This window comes from Lutjanus erythropterus, chromosome 11 (genome assembly GCF_056507025.1).
Source record: "Lutjanus erythropterus isolate fLutEry1 chromosome 11, fLutEry1.hap2, whole genome shotgun sequence".
NCBI classification, from domain to species: Eukaryota; Metazoa; Chordata; class Actinopteri; order Lutjaniformes; family Lutjanidae; genus Lutjanus; species Lutjanus erythropterus.
Window position 1 is genome coordinate 16,557,028 of NC_139327.1, and position 21,320 is coordinate 16,578,347.

At 39.2% G+C, this 21,320-nt stretch overlaps 2 protein-coding genes across 2 annotated transcripts; one reads left to right on the top strand and one right to left on the bottom strand.

Annotated features, from left to right (window-relative positions):
- The first annotated feature begins 324 nt into the window (after window positions 1-324).
- On the top strand, window positions 325-9,712 carry LOC146318827 (short transient receptor potential channel 2-like). Its single transcript, XM_084730617.1, has 13 exons — window positions 325-339; window positions 959-1,651; window positions 1,742-1,942; window positions 3,276-3,440; window positions 3,568-3,742; window positions 3,846-4,046; window positions 4,144-4,306; window positions 4,398-4,490; window positions 6,505-6,697; window positions 6,780-6,907; window positions 6,986-7,058; window positions 7,161-7,278; window positions 8,309-9,712. The coding sequence occupies exons 1-13, from the start codon at window positions 325-327 to the stop codon at window positions 9,217-9,219; spliced, it is 3,129 nt and encodes a 1,042-aa protein (XP_084586743.1). The 3' UTR covers window positions 9,220-9,712.
- Window positions 9,713-12,212: 2,500 nt separating this feature from the next.
- On the bottom strand, window positions 12,213-19,395 carry LOC146318828 (ribonucleoside-diphosphate reductase large subunit-like). The gene is made up of 19 exons (XM_084730997.1): window positions 19,228-19,395; window positions 17,861-17,949; window positions 17,542-17,719; window positions 17,064-17,164; window positions 16,910-16,969; window positions 16,796-16,835; window positions 16,514-16,676; window positions 16,282-16,423; window positions 15,903-15,986; window positions 15,345-15,506; window positions 15,185-15,264; window positions 14,890-15,091; window positions 14,299-14,448; window positions 13,982-14,203; window positions 13,825-13,901; window positions 13,587-13,722; window positions 13,401-13,496; window positions 12,786-12,974; window positions 12,213-12,701 (listed from the first exon to the last, which is right to left on the bottom strand). The coding sequence occupies exons 1-19, from the start codon at window positions 19,244-19,246 to the stop codon at window positions 12,513-12,515; spliced, it is 2,379 nt and encodes a 792-aa protein (XP_084587123.1). The 5' UTR covers window positions 19,247-19,395; the 3' UTR covers window positions 12,213-12,512.
- Window positions 19,396-21,320: the final 1,925 nt, after the last annotated feature.

A 21,320-nucleotide genomic window follows, 5' to 3' on the forward strand; every position in this document is an offset into this window, starting at 1 on the left:
CAGTTTGGTTTGGGCCCAGCCAAGCATGAAACACTTTGAACCGGTTACGTTTTAATTGGCCTTCTTGGCCCATGGGGGATTGAAGTGTGTTATTGAGTTTGTGGGTGCTGATTCCATGCAGTCAGCCGGTAGCACATGATCGCAGGACACCAAAGTGCTCAGTTCTCTTACTGGAGCTGCTTGTGGAGTCTACTGATATCTGTCTCCTTCATCTCTGAAGCTCAGAATAGCTGGCAAAAAAAAAAATACATTTCATATCTCAAGAGAATGTGATTGTGTTTAAACTTTAGGATCACTGCAAGAAATTGTGCTTTTTCATCAGGAATGGAAAACCTCACGGTAAGTTTTATTCTCTCTTGGTGTGTAGAATTTGTAATTCAGTAAATCAGTTTTAAAAAATGTGGCAAAATCTTGTTTCCTTGATGTTATAAAAACGTCTCTAGGAAAACGGCTGTATTTGTAGCCCTATGTGAAATACCCATAATTCAGTATCTAAAACTTTTTTTCTTTTTTTTTTTTTGCACAATCAAAGTGCGTATTGTAGAGTGGCTGTTTACTGTGACCAGTCCAAGACACACCTGTGCAATAATCGTGCTGTTTTTTATATGCCACACTTGTCAGGTGGATGGCAAAGAAGAAGTGCTCAGTAACACTATTTTTAACAAATTTGTGAACAAAATTTGAGAGAAATAAAACCTTTGTGTGAACAGAAGTATTTTCTTTTCCTCAATTCATGAAAAATGGGAGCAAAAACGAGTTGCATTTATGTTTTTGTTGAGTATTATTTATTTTTGGTCAATCCTTTAATTTTCTCACAGAATCTCAATGTTTTATCCAGGCTTTCTCTTTATGGTTTCCAATTGGAAGTCCCCATTTTCCCTGATGTCTGACACTGTTTTCATAAAAATGTGTGAATAGACATCTAGTAATGTGGTTAACTGTCCTGTCTGTCCCTCAGCCGGAACAATGGCGCGAAATTATGAACAAAAAGATGCAGTTCCCTCCGGAGCTCATCAGCGCCATTCAGGAAGGGAAAGTAGAGTTGCTGTGTGGGCTACTGAAGACTGGCGATGGAATCATCCGCCAGCTGGATGAGTCTGAGGACCGCCAGTGGAGGGAGGCCCTCAACCTCTCCATCCGCCTGGGCAGCGAGGACTCCATGGACGCCCTCCTGCAGGGGGTCAAGTTTGACTTCCGGCAGATTCATGAGGCCCTTCTAGTGGCTGTGGACACCAACCAACCCAGAGTGGTGAAGCGTCTGCTGGACCGCCTGGACCAGGAGAAAGGCAACAAGATGGATGTGCGCTCCTTTTCTCAGGCCATCTTTGACCACTCAATTGACAACTCCCAGTTTGCACCTGGTGTGACCCCTCTGACCTTAGCCTGCCAGAAGGACCTGTACGAAATAGTCACCATGCTCACCCAAAAAGGTCACATCATCCCATGGCCTCATAAGATATCCTGTTCCTGTCTAGAGTGTCGCAACGGCCGGCAGTATGACCTGCTGAAGTTCTCCTTGTCTCGTATTAACACTTACCGTGGCATCGCCAGCCGTGCCTACCTGTCCGTCACCTCAGATGATGCCATGCTCCAAGCTTTCAGTCTCAGCAGAGAGCTCCGCAAGCTCTCACAGAAAGAGCCAGAATTCAAGGTCTGATCATTCGTAGATTCACCGACTTACTGTTCATGTTGGGTGTCTGTTTTGTTACTTGACTCTGCTATGGTTCCTTCCCTCCTGCAGCCTCAGTACCTGAGCCTGGAGCAGCTTTGTCAGGATTTTGCCGTTGAGTTGCTGGGCATGTGTCGCAACCAGAGTGAGGTGACCACCATCCTGAACAGCTGTGGAGACCAGAGCCAGGATTCCTTAGACGAGCAGGCCTTTGAGGAAGGAATACCCAACCTGTCACGTCTGCGACTTGCCGTCAACTACAACCAGAAACAGGTAGTTAGATGCATCTAATAATTTCAGAATTATCTCTATAGTAGGTCACAGTGTCAGGCTGGGTGATGGCCAGTCCTCTTTCCACCATTGCAAAGGGAGCTCCTCAAGGATCAATCCTTAGACCATTCTTAAAGCTCATTTATGCTAACCGTTAGATACGAATACAGATATGGACAGAGCTTTCTGTACATACTTTTTGTCCTTATTTTTGTACCTTTTCGTAAAGTTTATGGATGTGGACGAAACAGAGCAGTACCTCCTGTAGTTGTGGGGGCAGTGTTGCCAGTAATTCAAGCAAGATATGACCGCAGAACACGAAGAAAAAGTTTTAAGTATCTGAAAATATTGGAAATGATGTTCATGATCAGTCAGAATTCTCTGTCCACATGTGGCGATTCTTAATGTCTGCACAGACCATTGCTGTCAACAACACTGCCCCTGCTTTTACCACTTGTTCAAAGGGTACATTATTACAACCTGCTCCAGTGTTGACACGTTTGTTGTTATCAGATGCTTTTGACTCTTCTTCTTCTTCTTTGGAGTCACTTTTGATTCTCAGTGATGCCCTCTAGTTGATGTATTGCTAACAAAAAAAAGACGCGTGGATGTGACATGTGACTGTTATGTTGAAACAGAAATATCCATTTTTGTATTAAAGGGAGCATAATGAGCCTTTATTAACCATTTATATAAATGATATTACCTCTTCATCATGCAATTGTAATTTCCATCTCTCTGCAGATGACACTGTCTTCTACACCTGTGCAGGTGCTATTCATGCCACCAGTCTAAATCAACAGCTTTTAACCTCTTCCTAAAACACATTCCTAACATACAATTCAATATCAATGTCAATAATTCAAACATAGTTAGGAAAAATCTGCTTTCTTTTTTGGTGTCCCAAAGACCTGGACTTTAAAGAAACTCCAAGATGTCCTCATTAGTACCACTGAGACAATTCCACAGTTTAATTACTAATTCTATTGATTGTAATTATTGCTTTCAATTTTTAAATGCCCTTATTATTTATTCTTTTGTCTCATTGCCAATTCATCCACCTTTACCTATTAACATTGTTCATTTTATCTTATTTTAGCCATGTATTCTTCATCATTACCACCTACGAACATTCTTGATGATTTTAATTGCGTCTTTTCTTATTGTACATCTGTATCTTGGCACTTGAATGAGGATTCTCCCTTCATGTGTTTTCTGAGGATTTAAATATATAAATCATCATGATAAAACTACTGTCAGCCAGAGATGAGTGAAAGAAAACATGTATTTGAGTCATAATTTGTTCCTGCCTCTCTGTGGATTTGTTTTTGTGCAGTTTGTGGCCCATCCAATCTGCCAGCAGGTGCTGTCATCTATCTGGTGTGGGAATCTGGCAGGTTGGAGAGGCAGCCGGACGGCCTGGAAGCTGTTTGTCTCTGTGGGAATCTTCCTCACCATGCCCCTCCTCTGCCTCGTCTACTGGATCGCACCAAAATCAAAGGTTCAAAAATCAGGAAATGTAGAGAGGTTTCTCATACTTGATAGACTCTCAATTAAGAAAATGGGAAACTAATGAAAAAAAGCACCTTGGCCCTGATAAATCATATGGTCTTTTGTGTTTTCACCAGGTAGGAAAGATATTAAGGATCCCTGTGATCAAGTTTCTCCTCCACTCAGCCTCCTATTTGTGGTTTCTCATCACATTACTTGGAGAATCAATAACGATGGAGATGTATCGAGACAAATTTGCTTCCCGGCAGCAGAACATCCTGCACAGCTCCTTCCACATGGTGTGGGTGGTCGGTAGGTTCGCTTTTACTCCCATCCATAATGTACAGATAGAAAACTCATGCCTGGAAATGGCTAAAATAAGGTTTTGATGTTTACACTGTGCTGTGTCATGTAGGATTCTTCTGGTATGAGTGTAAGGAGGTGTGGATCGAGGGGCTGCGCAGTTACTTCCTGGACTGGTGGAACTGCTTGGACATGATGGTGCTCAGCATGTACCTCGCGTCCTTTGCGCTGCGTGTGCTCATCATGCTCAAAGGTTACTTCGTTTGCCATGACCATAGCGGGACAGAGGAGTGTGTCTACTTCACACAGACCGGTGAGGAAATTTTAACATATCAGTCATCTAGAAGGACTGTGGAGAAAAGCTCTTAATGCTGACCTTGTCTGTTTGGTTGTGTGAACCTGCCTCGCAGTGCGTGAGGACTGGCATCAGGAGGATCCCCAGCTGATTGCGGAGGTGCTGTTTGCGGTGACCAGCATGTTGAGCTTCACACGGCTGGCGTACATCCTGCCAGCCCATGAGTCTCTAGGAACTCTGCAGATCTCCATTGGGAAGATGATTGATGACATGATGAGGTAAAGACACACTTAATTTGGCCTCATGCATATGTTAAACATCTGCAAAAACTGACAGAGCCCATGAGAATGTGTTTTTTTTCTTTTTCAGATTCATGTTTATACTGATGATCATTGGAACAGCCTTCCTCTGTGGCATCAACAATGTCTATGTTCCTTATGTAATTTCTCCACATCTTGGCAGGTAAGAATCTTTAGCTTCATAGATACAGTTGTTGTTTCAGCTCAGTGAGTCTCAGACAATCAGGGGTGTTCCCAGATTCTTTTGATAGGGGGGGCACTGACTTATGTAGGGGTGATTGCAGCATGCACACATTACTGTATTATTTCTCACATCTATTTTAAGCACCAACATTATACTGTCTTAGAGTTTCTTATTTCTTATTCCTGTGTTTAAAATTTTTATTGCAAAACTAAATGAAAGCTTCCACGCTTGATTCTTTGAGTCCTCAAAAGTAAATTGTACCCCCATTGTACATCTATGCTCAGGCTGTGTTACTCCTACATTAATTCTCCACACTCCATCATGAACATATTTATTTTTTTATTGATTTATTATTTTAAATAATTTCTTAATTAATTAAGTGGGATAAATTTACCTTAAAAATAAAAGCAGGCTACATACAAAAGGAAAAAAGCACATTTGCCACCTAACAACATAAAAAATAGTTTTAGCACAGTTGCCAGTAAATCCAAGAAAAGACACCATTCTTGAAAAACAGTCCAAAGATGTGCTGACTGTGTGGGGCTAAAAATATTAGTTCATGGATAAAATAGCAACAGGTGAATAAAGCATTTTTAAGGAATTATTTGATATTTCTTCACCACTCACATTTCTACACAGTAAATATGAGGCTACAGCCGGCCAAGTGTGGAAGTCAAGACCACCTAAACCGAGTAAAAGTCACGGTGAAGACCAGAGAGTATAAGACTAGAGAGTATACAAAAACTGAGAAAATGAAAATGACTCTACATTGAAGTTACTTACTGAAATTATTTCATGGCTAACTGGTGTGATTTCCTGTGAGTCTTGTTGTCAACTATAACATTGACAGCAGAGACTCCAGGAAATCACTATGCCCAAAATAAGCTTGTTTTCCAAAATATCAGCTATTCCCTCAAGCCTTCAGCTTACAGAAAACTTGTTCCATATTAGACCCAGACTGACAAATCGGCTGAGTGAATTTGTCAGCTGATATTAGCTTGCTGTACATATGTTGGTATCAGCTTAAACAGTAGGGAACAGAAATGGCAAAGACATGTTATGATAATGTGGGACAGTGTTGCAGTAACATAATATGACAAGAACACAGATGTATCTGTCAAGTGTAAAATGTCCTGCTCAGTACAAATCTTCGTTACAATTATTTAAAAAAATGCATTTAAAGGCTCATGATCAAAAATGTTTGTGCCTGTTACATGTTAAAAAAATATTAGTTGATATATATCATATTTGTGTAATTCTCAAATATCAATATGAGTTTCAAAAGTCCATTATATTTTAGGCACTGATATTGAAAATAATTCAAAGGATGTCATTTTCATTTCCAACTGTTTATGCTACTTACTTTTGGGACTTTAAATTGGGACTTTCCACAGCCAGTGAATCAACAACAAGCTCTCTTCACTTTGGCATTCAAGTGTGAAAACTGTGAAAAGTTTGGCTTTAACAATATAACGAATAGTGTGATATCCTAATAATATCTTTCATGCAATACCATACCAGACTGTGACAATATCTGTCATTCTTACGTCATAACTGGCTAGTTTTATTTTATTTTATTAAAGAAGGAAAGACGAAGTAGTTAAATATAAAAGGGAAAAAAACTAATTACATACAAATAAAAAAAGCTGCATACGTCAGATTTATTATTTAGTAAAGGTCATTTTTTTCAAGTCGTCATTTTTCTGTGATTTTTAATATTGCAGATATTGTAGACTTTTTATTGTGGTGTTATTGTGCATTGAGTTTTTAGTATTGTGACATTGCTATTGAGAAGCGCCCACAAAAACCTTAAATACTAAATAACATCTCAAAAACCAGAGGTGGTCTGAGACAGTTTCTGTAGAGTGAAGAATACTTTTTCTTTTTAGTGGCTGAGGAAGTGAAATTAAGTCCCCAGGCTGCTGAAAATAGGAATATTCTGTATCATACATCACTGTTGTTAGTTCAAAAAACGGTCTATGCTGCACTGCAGGTTTAATGAGACGTTCCACTTCTTATTCTGGACCATGTTTGGCGTGGCCAACCAGGACTACGTGGACATGCCACAGTTCGTCTTGGCAGAGTTTGTAGGAAGGATTCTGTACGGCATCTTCACGCTCGTCATCGTCATCGTCCTGCTCAACATGCTTATTGCTATGATCACCAACTCCTTTCAGAAAATTGAGGTAGAGAGATGTTTTTGTGTTACATTTGCAATAAAAGCAGAATCCAAACACTGACACTAGCATCTCAACATTTTTATCTCAGGATGATGCGGATGTTGAATGGAAATTTGCCAGGTCAAAGCTGTACCTCAGTTACTTCAGGGAGGGCCTCACCATGCCTGTGCCCTTCAACATCATCCCCTCACCCAAAGCTGTCTTTTACATCTTGAGGTGAGCTGAACACCTTTAACCCACAAAGACATCACATTGTTTACCTGTCTATTTATTTATTTTTGAATTCTGCTCCAGGGGTATCTTCAGACGACTCTGCTGTTGTTGCACTTGTAACTCTGATGACAAATATCCCCCTCTACCCTCCACCGTAAGTGTGTTTTTAATGTTCACGTACAGGGGTTAACATGACTGTAGCAGAAAAATAATCTTCTATCCGCACTGAAATGTGTGATGTATGTATTTTTTTAAGAAAACTGGTACAGGATCTGATGACAGCCAGCTACCTTACCGGCAGCAGGTGATCAGGGCTCTGGTGCAGCGCTACATTGAGTCAGCTCGCAGGGAGTTTGAGGAGACCAAGAGGAAAGGTAACCATGACTCTGACACACATCTGTCAGGGTACAACAGACAGACAATAAGCCTGGTCACATGTTGCATCCTTTCTCTCCTCTATCTCTCCAGGCTTTCTCTGCTATTACTAATTCTACTAATCCAGATAATAGATCTAAAATTATGAACGACAGGAATGTTGTGCTTTTGAGTGGTTTAGAGTAATATTTTAGGACAATGATGCTGTCAGTGACTTATGGATCCCCAAAGTGTTTAAAAAAAAAAGATTATGAAGTAGAATTTAATTAATAAATTGTGTGAAATACATAAATGCAACAAGAGTTTCAGTTATTTAAAAAAAATATTAAACATCAATTCATATATAAAAGAATTATTGAATTCTAAAATGTTATTTCATCAATAATTTTCTTGGATATCATTATTGGCATTTTAATTACAAAATGTTCTAAAATGTGTTTTCATTTCATTATGTCATTTTTCCCAATGAGGCATGTTGTCTCATGTCAGGTTTCGTCACTTTTCATCACAGTGGTGTCGTCGCCGCCTTTCTCTCCTTCAGCCAATCACGTTCCCTCTGCCTCTTAAGCTAGCGGCTAGCTCACCAGCTGCTACCAGAATTAGCCGTGGAATTATCCAGTTAGCACCTGTTAGCTAGAGCAGCAACAAATCCAAATCAACCAATTAACCAATAAATGTGGCACAAAGACACAGTAAAGGCACCTCTTGTTCATTCTACCTACCTAGCCGGCTAACAGGCAGGGGGGAAAGATTGGCTGAAACTTTCAGTATATCAGAGACTGCAGCTATATGATGATAATATGATAATTCCCTTTATTCATTTTTTAGCTAAACAAAAAGAATATTATTATTGCTGTTGTTGTTGTTCTTGTCTCTTGTGATTATGGCATTTAAACTAAAGAGTCACTTTTTCAAAAGTATTAACAGGCTTTCCAACAAAAAACGTCCACCCTGTAGGAATTTAATAGTATTATATATCACTGAAGCGCTTATATGCTGTGTTGTGATTGGAGTATTCTCTTCCCTCAGATATCGGTAATCGGATCACTGAGTTGAGCAAAGCGGTTATCAGGATGCACAATGATATGAAAGTGATCCACCAGCTTCTGATGGACGATGGACACACAGGCGATGCATTGCACAAAGACGGGTCCTCTGTACTGGGGAAATACATCATTGGTGCCAAGAACAATTTCAGAGGTTTTAACAGCAGACAAGAAGACAAAACTACATCACTTAAAGTGACAGTGCACCATGGAGAGGAAGAGTTGGACAAAGAAAAGGTTGACTCAGATACAAAACAAGAGTCAAACGCACAACAGACTCAGGGGGGTGAATGTGGAACAGAGGGATCAAAGCAGGTAACAGACTGTGATGTGGTGAAAATGGAGGAAGGCAGAGCTACAGCAGAGCTGGGAGATAATGAGCAAACTGAGAAAAAAGAGCAGGGTGAGGCAGATAAAAAAGAAAATACTAAAAATGTGGATATGTGTGAAAAAGTAAAAGAGGAGGTGATGGCAGGGACAAGTTTTAAGAATGCAGAAGAAAACCTAAAAGCTGGGGCCACGCAGGATGAGACGGAAAAAAGAGAGGAAGGAGGAGAGACACTCACGGGGGCAAAGGTGGGTGAAAAACACACAGAGACGATCCCTGAACAAACCGAAGCCATCAAAGACAACAGTGAAAAGACAGACACAAAGAGTTTAGTAAACAAGGTTAAAGACACAGAGCTGCAAGAGAAAAAAGCAGAGCCAAAATGGATGAAGGGTAGAAAGTTTGAGCGTAATGTAGCAGAGAAATCTGGAGTCAAAGACAACAATGAAAAACCTGGAGCCAACAAAATCATTCCCTCGCCAACAGGCAGCAGCAGCTCCCAGGACACGGGTTTTGGTTCCCAAGAGGGGGAGGGGTCAATTGACGGGGTACTAGTGAGAACATAACCACGCTGATATTTTCAGGGATTGGCCCTTTGGTCACCTTATCTAATATCGAGGGTTGCGCAATTAATCACTGACAATTTGGACATTTTTTTTCTGTTAAGAATGAGAATGCCTGTCAGTTGATCCATCCAAAACGTTGGTCCAAAGCAACATATTTTGTGAGCTTCAGGCCAGATTGCCATAATCATGCCCAGATTGTCCTCACTGAATCATTCTGTGATCTCTTGTCTGTAGATCCATGACAAAATATCCTGAAAACCAAACACCAGCAAATGAAATGTGACTTTGCATACATAACATTTCCTAGTTTTATCAGCCTCTTGTCATTTGCTGACACTTTCATATAAAGTTGCTGCAGGGGAGACATATTTTTAACCTGGAAGTTAGCCTTGCTCTGGTTCCCTCCACAGAAAAAAATTCCCTCTGATTTTGGGTAAGTGCAGAAAATAAACTTGGTGAACAGAAGTTTATGATGCTTACACATTTTGTTCAGAAAGATTAGATGATCAGAAGATTCAGAAAAGTAAAAAGCTAACTTTACGCTATGAACAAACTTCATTATGGTAGCATGACTTTACATAACCCTCAATAGTGTCTAGTATTCAGCATGATGATGTCTAATGTCCCCAACAATCCCTGTGGTCTCATTTAGCCACTTGTTAGCAACCACCTTTTTAAAGACACTATAGTTTCAGAATTCAGGGGTGTGGTATTTGCTGATGTATTTTCTTGGTCTAAAACAAAATGTGAAAATCTCCTCAGCTTGCGTTAACCACCAACAGGCATTTAAGCAAAAACCCATTCCAAAAACCAATTGACTGTGAGATGAGGGAACTGAAGAGCTAAAACGGTAACTAATTTTCGGGTTTTAGCGCCTGTTCCTGCAGCACTCTGTTGTGAGATTATAATGAATATTGCAGCATCTTGGGACTGCTAACACAGCTTCCAGACTTATTCACAGTTTTAAAAAACAATCTTTAAGCAACAGTTTCTCATTTTGGGGAATTATAGTCTTGCACATAACCACCTGTAAAACATATTATTTTTCATTTTTATACCTTTTTTGTTTTTGTACAGATTAAACAAACAAGATATAACATGTTAATTAGTGAGCTTCGGAGGTGCTGGCAGGTGGATTAATCTTTGGACAAAGCCAGACGAGCTTTTAGCTGACTACAGTTAGCAGCTGACCAGCTTCATACTTGCTGTGCAGACAGGAGACTAGTATCTGATCTCTCCATTTTCCACAATATAATAATCTTAATCACTATTACTGTGAGAAACTTTTCATATTGCGCTGCCAGTCAGTATGCAAAACCCTGTAGCTTCCACGCTAATTCTTCTCTCTTCCTTGAATGACCCATTTTAATATGAAATAGCAGAGTAAACACAGGTATTACAAGTAATACTAATTAGTGTAGCAGAGCCTTTCCACTGAACCAACATTAACAATAGCAGACCTGAATGAATTAAACCTTAAGTAGCATCATTGATAACACCTGTGTTTACTGTATTTCATGTCAGAATGGCTGCTGTGAAAAACACTTATCGGTTCATTGATCAGCTGATTAAAGCAAACATGTTCCACGCTAATTGTATGCTGCTTTGTGCCGTCCCTCTCCTCCATTTTCGATATTCAAATAACAGATGACAACAAATAGCCATGCATTCAAAGAAACAATTAAAGCATTTGAAAATGCATTTGTGTCCCTGTGTCTATATTTTTACGAGCATAGTTTAGGGCAGTCGTTCTCAAGCAGTGTATCAATTTCACACTGGTGTGCCATGAGGCAATGTCTTCTGTCATGCCTTGAGATTTTGTGACAACCATACATGATAACATGATATACAACATACAAAATTCACTACATCAGTTCTTTTTACACACTGATTTCCCAGTAGAGGACTGTCCTTCAAAGTGAACCTCTCAATGCAGCTGCCAGATGGTGGGAATTATTAGTGTCAGTCTCTCCCTCTTTTCAGTTCCATTATCACATTTTTAATGCTATGACTGTCTGGCTTAATTAAAAATAAACCTTTACCAAGTGATATTTTGTTATAGAGGCTATTTTGCATGGAAAGAAATAGAGGTGTGTCTTGAGATTTTGACTTGCCCTTTGGCGTGCCATGGGTTATGAATTAGTGTTGCTTTAGTTTTTCTTTTCAGTAGGCGGCAGACCTACACCCTGCTGCTACAGTGTTATAGTGCAGGTCTCAGCTTGCTTTACAGGTACTGCTCCCATGAGGTTGCATGCATGAACACACCAGTTCATTAATTCATCACCTGCAGCATCACCTGTCCCAAGACACAGCACATGTAGACTCTTCCACTGGAAAAACAGCTTGGCATGTAGTTCTTTACTGCAATATTGATGCCATCACCATTTCTACTTCCATTACTGTTCTGCCAGATGAATCACAGATAATTAATGGTTTCCCAAAGCCAGACTTCTCAAGAATTTCCAAGTTTTTCCATCACCTGGTAAATTACACACACACACACGATATGTATGTGTGTGTGTATATATTCAAAATTATTTAATTCTTCATCACCACAAGGGTGATGAATTCATATTCATATTTCAAAACATGTCACCTGTCTGTAAATGTAGAAGTAATGCAATTTTAATTTCAAGCAGTTTCTAGCACTTATCTGAATAAATTCATATCTTACATGCAGAGACATTGGCATGTTGGAACGCCAGCCAATCATAATCATCATCCTGTTAGAGCATCTCCAGTGACAAAAATGGTTAATTTTCCTGTGTTTTATTTCCTAATAAACAAGAAATATTATGAACAGCACACTGACTACTTACCTTTTCTTATTTTGCTGTTTTTCCTCTCTGGATCGATTGGATATTTTATCTTGTAAATATAAAGAAAATTGTTGTTCTAGCCTCAAATAGAAGTCAAAATGTGTGTAATAAAGTATATGGGCTTTATGCTCAGGTTTCTTGACAACTGTGCAATAAATGAGACTTTAAAGAAAATCTTTGTATAACAGGTTTAATTTTCAAAGTTCATAAATGTGATGCACATATTACAAAACTGTGATGATACAAAAACAAAGGGCAAATATTAATTCCTTGTACCCTATTAATTCTATACAAACCATAATTCATGATAGAAATCCTGCAAATATTAAATAAAAACTGCAATGATTTGTGACTTGACGACAGCGGCTTATGTAAAACATGTGTTATGACATCATATACAAATACAAAGAACCAGGCGTTTCTAAAAATATATATTTAATGGGGAAGCGAGTTTGTCAGTGAACCAGGCTGCACTTAAGAGCCACACATCAAGCACTCGTCTCTGTTTGCTAAGGAACAGACCATGGCGGCGGTGTTGCGTTCTTTGGTCTCCTCCTCGCTACTGGTTGACTGGGCCTCCTTTAGCTTCTCCTTGTTCAGGGTGAACTGGATGGGGTTAGCTGCGGGCTTCGTCCGCAGGTAGTACATGCCAGTTTTCAGGCCCTGCAGAGGAAAAGAAGTCCGATTAAGACACTGTTTCTTGGTACTAAGAAACATCAGGCCTGACTCCCTTCAGTCCTGACTTACCAACTTCCAGCCATAGAAGTGCATGCTGGTCAGTTTGCCATAGTTTGGCTCAGCAATATGGATGTTTAGGGACTGGCTCTGGTCAATGTAGGCGCCACGATCTGCTGCCATCTTGAGGACGGTCTTCTGGGAGATTTCCCACACAGTTTTATACAGCTGCTTCAGATCATCAGGGATCTCCTTGATGTCCTGTGGACAAGTTGAGATGTGTTTGATCACCATAAAACAGATCATTTAAGTCGATTAAATGCATTTCTAGTATCGATTAAATGGTAAAAACAAAAGTGTGTGTGTGGGGAGTGTGTCTGAACACAGTGAAAGAAAGAGTGTGCAGCTGTGGGCCATCAAGGCAGAGGCTGAATTACGTCAAGGACCTCTAGTAGCGTGAAAGCCAGTGAATCAGAGGAATAAAATGTTTTCTGATTGTTTCACAGTGGTTATGTTCTCAACACAAATACAAGCCCCCCACACACCCCAGCTGCTGCAACTTCTCACTGAAATATTCTAAAATTGTTTTGTCTTGTCGTGAATCTTTGGTCTGAACTGGGCTTTGAATTATAATATCATTTGCAGCAGTGACACTGAACAGTTTAATCAGCTTGTATGACCCTGTACCTGGATGGAGCCATTCTGAGCAATCAGCTGGTTCTTCATTTCATCGCTCCACAGTCCTCTCTCTGTGAGGTCCTTCAGCAGGTGAGGATTCACAATCTATGGGACAAGCAGAAGTTACACTTTCAGCAAGCTTTCCTTATACACACACACAACTGCGGAGACACAGAGGTCACATTCAGTGCTGACCTGAAACTCTCCTGAGAGCACCCTGCGGGTGTAGATGTTGCTGGTGTAGGCCTCAATAGACTCGTTGTTGCCAAGGATCTGGGCAGTGGAAGCTGTGGGCATGGGGGCCAGGAGCAGACTGTTCCTCACGCCATGCCTGAGGACACATAGGAGGATCTGGGATGAGCTACAATCTCTGCACACATTATATATGTCTTGAGAAATATCAACAACAACGGAGACACTCAGGAAGACTTACTTGGCAATTTTCTCCTTCAGTGCCTTCCAGTCCCACAGATCAGTTGGAGTTTTATCCCACATGTCGTACTGAAGGATCTGGAAAACAAGATTAGTTAGAGCTCAAACTGATAAACTGTATTCAGAGATGGATTGGACACACTGTGGAAACTACTCACTCCCTTGCTGACAGGAGAGCCAGCGTAAGTTTCGTAAGGGCCGAGCTCGGCTGCCAGCTCACAGCTGGCCTCCAGGGCGGCGTAGTAGATGGTCTCAAAGATCTGAATGTTGAGCAGCTGAGCCTCTGGACTTTCAAATGGATAACGCATGAGGATGAAGGCATCAGCCAGACCCTGAACACCGATCCCAATTGGCCTGTGGCGCATATTCGACCTTTCCGCCTGTGAAGCAGAACAGAGGAGCTGTTTGTTAACACAAAGCACATAATGCCATGCTGCATGTCTGATAGAGAAGCAATGATGACGAGAAATCAAACCTCGGGCACTGGGTAGTAGTTGATGTCAATAATCTTGTTGAGGTTCCTCACAATGACTTTGGTGACAGATGCAAGCTTTTTGAAGTCAAAGGTCCTTTCTGGGGTAACGTACATGTTGAGGGCAATGGATGCTAGGTTACACACTGCAACCTGAGGTGAAGACAGAAAGCAAAAAAAAAAACAAGCATTAAACAAAATATATTGTTCAAAATATATTTGATCTTCATCCTCCTAAATGTCTCACTTGCAGGTCAATTTTTAATATATTTGTTATGTTTGCTATTTTTGCACATTTTTAAGCAAGCAAATGGAAACTAAACTATAAACTATGAGAAATTAAATGGGACAAAACACAAATTTTATTCATAACAAACTTGGGATCTTCAGCAAACTATAAAGTTTCATGATGTTTTATCCCCATTTGATGCAGGGGTGTCCACTGTGCAAGCCTGTGGCTTCCTGACCTCTCTTGACACATTTCCTCTTTTTTTTCATTATCTGGATTTTATGAAGTTGTATATGTGCACAAAGTAAAAAAAAGTAATATCTAATGTCAATATAGATTCCAATATACTGTCTGCTGCTCCTCACCTCATCTTTGCTTGTGTACTCTACGATCTCCGTGCACAGATTGCTGGATTTGATGGTACCCAGATTTTGCTGGTTGCTCTTCCTGTTGCAGGCGTCCTTGTAGAGCATGTACGGCGTTCCGGTTTCTGTCTGAGACTCGATGATGGCGTACCACACCTGCTGAGCCTTAACCACGCGCTTAGCCCTGCCCTCCTTCTCATATCTGAGGACAAACGGGAGACATGATGGGACACGTTAGCACTGAGAAATTAGTTGTTTGGTTATTAAAAGCAGTTTGTTGTGCTGCAGGTCTTACCGAGTGTAGAGCTCCTCAAACTCCTCTCCCCAGCAATCCTCTAACCCGGGACATTCACTGGGACACATGAGAGACCAGTCCTATAAGAGCAGGAGAGGGAAAAATAAGACTTTTCCCCGAACTGTAATACGTTATAACAGATTCATATTCTAATATTCACCTCATTGCTTTCCACCCGTTTCATGAAGAGGTCTGGGATCCACATGGCGAAGAACAGGTCTCTGGCCCTCTGCTCCTCTTTACCTGTGTTTTTCTTTAAGTCTAAGAACTCAAACACATCGAAATGCCATGGCTCCAGGTACACAGCAAAGGCCCCAGGTCTCTGAACAAGCAAACAAAGAGAACAAGGTTGTTAAACTTACTACCTTGAGTGTCTTTAGCCCCTATTCAAGGGTACGAGAAGTGATGTGCAAAAAAAATGTGATTTGCAAAATACAGGCGCAGACTGTGTGTGAAAAACCATTTAAGACCCAGACTCTCTGAAATTCAACCAAACATTGCAGTTATGTCCATTCCATGTTATCCTTTCAAGCACATCTTTCTCATTAACTTGTATATTTCTGCTTCAAGATTTAAAATATAGGCTCTATACCTTTAATTAGAGGTACGTAGCTGAAAGTTGAGCGTCTGAAGGGGCATGGGACTGTAAAAAGTTTTGGAAAGACTCTAATAATCTCAAGCTCCATTACATTGTGTCTTGTAAATCTTAAGTCTTTACCTTGTTGCCACCCTGGTCAACATAGCGTGCTGTGTTGTTGTACACTCGAAGCATAGGAACCAGCCCATTGGAAGTGCCGTTAGTCTGAAAAACAAGAACCACTCTAAGTAATACAAACAAATGGCATGGTGTAAATGAAATCTCCTCTATATCTATGTGGTTTTAATGGTACAGTTTGGATTATTTGAAGTGGGGTTGTTTGAGTCCAGGTGTGGTAAGCTAATCTGTGCTGGTTCTCCTCCCTGCTTCTCCCAGTTGTGGCTGAGTCGACTGCCATCTACTGTCGGCAAAACACTGACTTTCAATAAGCATCTTGGACAAACCAACTTCAAATAATCAAAACTCCCCTTTAAATCCCTGTGTGGTGCATTTTACTCACCCCAGCAATATAGCTGCCTGTTGCTCTGATACAGCTAACAGCCAATCCAATACCTCCAGCAGATTTGGAAATGAGGGCACACTGCTTCAGTGTGTCATAAATACCATCAATGCTGTCGTCCTTCATGGACAGCAAAAAACAACTGCAAAAAACAAACATGAGATTAGAGAGAAAATATTAAATCTAAAAATAAAACATCAGAGATTTGGTGAACTTTGTTCAGAGTCATTACCTGGACAGCTGTGGTCTGTTGGTGCCAGCATTGAACAGAGTCGGTGAGGCGTGGGTGAACCACTTCTCTGACAGCAGGTTGTAAGTCTCAATGGCTGCATCAATGTCTCTTTTATGGATCCCAACAGCCACTCTCATCAGCATGTGCTGGGGCCTCTCAGCAGCTACAGAAAAAGAGGTTAATTAAGAATTAAACATTTCAGAAAATCAAAATAACACTGGTAATGAGTCTCTGCACCCATAAACATGTTTCTCAGTGAGTTATAGGAGAATCAACTCTCACCTTTGCCATTAATCTTCAGCAAGTATGACCGCTCGAGAGTCTGTTAGTGCAAAGAACAAATTAGTTTCATGGTATTATTGGTTGTGTGAAATGTTGAATGTCAAATGAAATTACCTTAAAGCCAAAGAAGTTGTAGGAGAAATCTCTGTCATAAATGATGGCGGAGTTGAGTCGCTGCAAGGAATAGAGGATATTATGTTAAAAAACAGGCTAAACATAATTAGGTAACTTGAAATATAAAGAAAATATGGCCTCAAATATGACTTACAGCCTTGTTTTCAAGAACAATGTCGAGCGTTTCCTTTGAGATCATGGGAGAGTGACATTTATTCAAGGGGTTCACATAGTTGTACAGGTCCTCCATCACATCTACAAAGGGATAAAAAAATGAAAGTGTAACATCAGTACCAATAATCTAACCACTTTGATTCATCCCAGCTGTCAAGTAAAGAAATAAATATATATGTATATATATATATATATATATATATATATATATATATATATATATATATATATATATATTTTAATGAAGTTAAATATAGATTTTTAGGGGAAACGATCAAGAGACCTATTTCACATAGCCAATGCTATATTTATAAAAATGCTGCACCAGGTGAAGTATGTATAGTGCATTAAATACAGTCAATGCTAATTCCGATTTATAAATACATTTATTTAAAAAAAAGCACACAACTGCAATAGAGCAGTGCATATTTTATGGTAATTTAAAATTTTAGACTAACCACTGAATACTTTCTTGGTCTCTTTGTGCAGATTAGACACAGCGATTCGTGCAGCCAGGAGTGCATAGTCAGGGTGTTTGGTGGTGAGGGTGGCAGCAGTCTCTGCTGCCAGAGTGTCCAGCTCGACAGTGGTGACTCCACTGTACAGACCCTGGATCACCTTCATTGTGATCTGAGCCTGTGGAACCAGAAATGAAGAGGTCACACATGGCACATATATCACTGAACAGCAGTCTGTCAACAATGCCACTGCTGGCTGATGTTTCTTTTTTGATGTTGATAACATCGATAAGATAACTTTATAATGGTTTGAACTTACAGGATCCACAAAGTCAGAATTGAGTCCATAGCAAAGCTTCTGGATACGAGATGTGATCTTATCAAAAGTAACTCCCTCCTGGCGTCCATCTAAAATACAAAAAACAAAAAACAAAAAAAACAAACCAAAACATTATTAGTCCTTACAGTGGTTTGGTCAATTTCTTTTTGGACTTGAACTTACTGTCAGTGAAAGCATATTATCCCTTACAACTTCATATAATGACATAATAACATAGTAATAATTATAACTACAGTTGCAAATTTTCTTCATATTCCTAAACCAGTGGTTGAAAGGGTTAATCAATAATCAATTAATAATTAATAATATAGAAAAAAAAACACATTTTCTCATTTTATTTCAACAATTCTAATGACACATTAGTCGTTCAAAATATTAATTCATGTGGCACAAGCAGTGGCTTTAATGAACCAAATGATCACATAACAAAGCTCTCACTTGAAATGTCCTCCTGTCCTTATTCAACAAATTACTTCACCAAAAAAAAAAAGTCAAATGGAGCTCAGTTACTGCCATTTCTACACTAAGAAGAGAGACCAAATCAAATTGAGACAACCCGTGAGCTCTGAAGAAATGCTACACAAAACATACATTATCAGTAATTCAATGTTTAGTTGGTTAAATTCTTAATGGTGATTAATTGATTAAAGATTTACATCCCTAAGTAAAACATAATTAAATAAAATAAGTAATAAAATAAGATAAAATATCAGTGTCATAGCTGTTAACTGGATTCCCATACTGATCAGTGAAGTCAGCTGAAGCCCGCAGTGAACACCTGTCTGACCAGTTATTATCATGACAACAAAGAGGGGACACCTTGCCACTTCGCGCCATTACCACTGATGTCAATATGTGACCATAATAACCCCTTTCTTACACATTAACTCTCAAAGGGAAGTTTGTCAACGCCTTTATTTTGAAAAACAACCCGGGAAAAACAGTATAAGCATCAAAATGAGCAAAAGTAGGTCAACAAGCCTGATAAGTGATTTAAAGTCTCGGCTGAGTCACTCATGTTTTTTTTTGTTTTTTTTTAAAAAAAGCTCAACGTCTTTGTATTTCAAATAAAGAAAAAACAGGCAACAAACCGGCAAACTGAGCTTCTGTCCTTTCATAACTCGAGTCTTTGTTTGGTGACTCGACGGAAACACACCATATACATTAAAGAAAACACACTTTACCATGACTGGAACTGAGCTGCAGACAATAATGCGCAATATTTCTTTGCACTATTAACATTCATCACAGCTTAGGTATATTTTAAGACTTTTCCAGGACCATAATAACACTGCATTATCCGGCAGTATTGCACAACAAGAACATGTAGAGTTAATTTACTGTACCTCTCTTAATCACATGCATGTTGTCAACAAAGCAGCTGGTCTTCAGTCAGCAGCGGGTGTTTTCTTCTCAGCTGGATGCTTTAAACGAATAAAATGTCCGTGGTACAAAATTGTTATAGCCGGTTGTGACACTGTATGAACAATCAAGCGACAAAGTTGAATCTCAAACTGAGAGCGCCAACATCTAACAAGCCAGTAACACCGCTTTGTGTCAGCAGCTCTGCCAATCAGAGAAGACTCCAGCAGACCCCTGAGCCAATCAAAATCCATCACAGAGTCCTTTTACAGCTTCCGCCGGTTATTTCCGGGAGAAATCTGGCGGGATGTTTCTCAAACAACAGGTTTAGTGATCTGTAATTATCGTATTTTGTATGCAGCGTTTTATGCAGCGTTGTGTTGCTTGTGCCATTTTTTTTGTTGTTGTTTAATTGTTCAATCACGCTCCAACAACAACGAAGGTCAGTTAAGTTATAAACAAGCTGCGACGCGCAGAATTGTATTTCTCTCTTTGCAACACTATTTAAGATTATAATACACAAACTCAACAATATAAACATAATGGCAAGACTGAAGCTGAGTTGTACCAACAAGAATTCATTTTTAAACCTGATAAAATAATGGTTTAATTTTAAATTATGTTGCACCAAGCCTTTAAACTACCTTAAAATGAAAAAAGATTAAAATTTAAAGTTCTCTTTAAAATTCATTTAAATTTTATTCCAAACGTAGATTACAAAAATTAAAAATGTTATCCAGTGTAAATTTAAACTCGTACTTAAGGAGATTTAATATTTAAAATGGCTGCCTTTTTGAGATGGATTGAACAAAATAATCATGTTCCTCAAAGAAAGTCAAGGAACATCACAACCCAGTTTAGTTTTATAATGCATCTCTTCCTCTTCTTCTTCTTCTTCTTCTTTTTTTTTTTTGTTTTACTTCAGATGATAATTTGGCCAACAAGTTTTTGTCTAAGTTGCTAGCAAGCAAGCAAGCAATGTAACCTAACTCAAATTGATTATGTATTTATTTGTTTAATTTTGCAAAAGCAAGCATCTCCATATTGATTAAACTCCGTTTAATATCTGTTCACATCACTAAACTTGGATTTATTAAACTGAGTGTTTTAAACTGTACATTAGGACAATGAACTATGAAACAACACATATTTAATTATGTAGTAAACAATTAAGGGTCAATTAGTGGAATTTCTTGCCTTCTTAATGTGTTTGAGACCATCAGTCACATTGTGCTGAGGTAGTGTTGGTATGCAGTAAATTGCCATATTCATCTCCAAATATGGCAAGAACTATTCAGATAAGTAAAGACAAACAACAGCCCATCATTACTTTGAGACATTAAGGTCAGTCATTTTACTCTTGGCTTTTTCCCTGCTCATATAAATCTGGAGAGAATCCATGCCTTTTCAGCATCTAAACTAATCAACAAAGCCTGAGTTTTATTTTGATTTATATGTCTGATAATTTGTAAAGATCTTCTGATATTATTGTGTGTCTGACACGACAGAACAAAACCTGTTTGATCCATATTAATTATTTTGGATAAGATTTTCTCAAGTCTTTTGGAAATAATTGAAGTAAATAATTAATTGTCTAAATTAAGCACATTGATTGGTCTGCAGTTTGTGCAGTCTAATTTGTCTTTACTTCCCTTAGGTGTGACTGATATAATTGCTTCTTTCCATGACGCTGGGGTTTCCCCTTTTGTCAGGACCCAGTTAAATGTTTTTGATAAAACAGGTGTCAAAACCTCCTTCAGATTCTTATACCACTCCGAGCTGAATCCGTCCGGACAGTCTTTAATTTCCTTAATTTGGTGGTAAATGTTCTTGGTTTTTGGTCTCTTATCTTGTACATTGTATTGTCTGCTTGTTGTTTCCTTAGTTTGTATGCTAATAATTTTGAATATTTGCTGCCCCTTCATAGTATTTTTGTTTAGTGTATAGTTATTTCTTTTGAATTTCTTGTGTATATAACTCTTCAATCTGGTTCCTTTTCTTTTTTTTATTTCTATTTTAACATTTGGGTCTGTTGATTCTTTATGTTCAGATTCTAGGTTCTTGAGTTCAGTCTGGA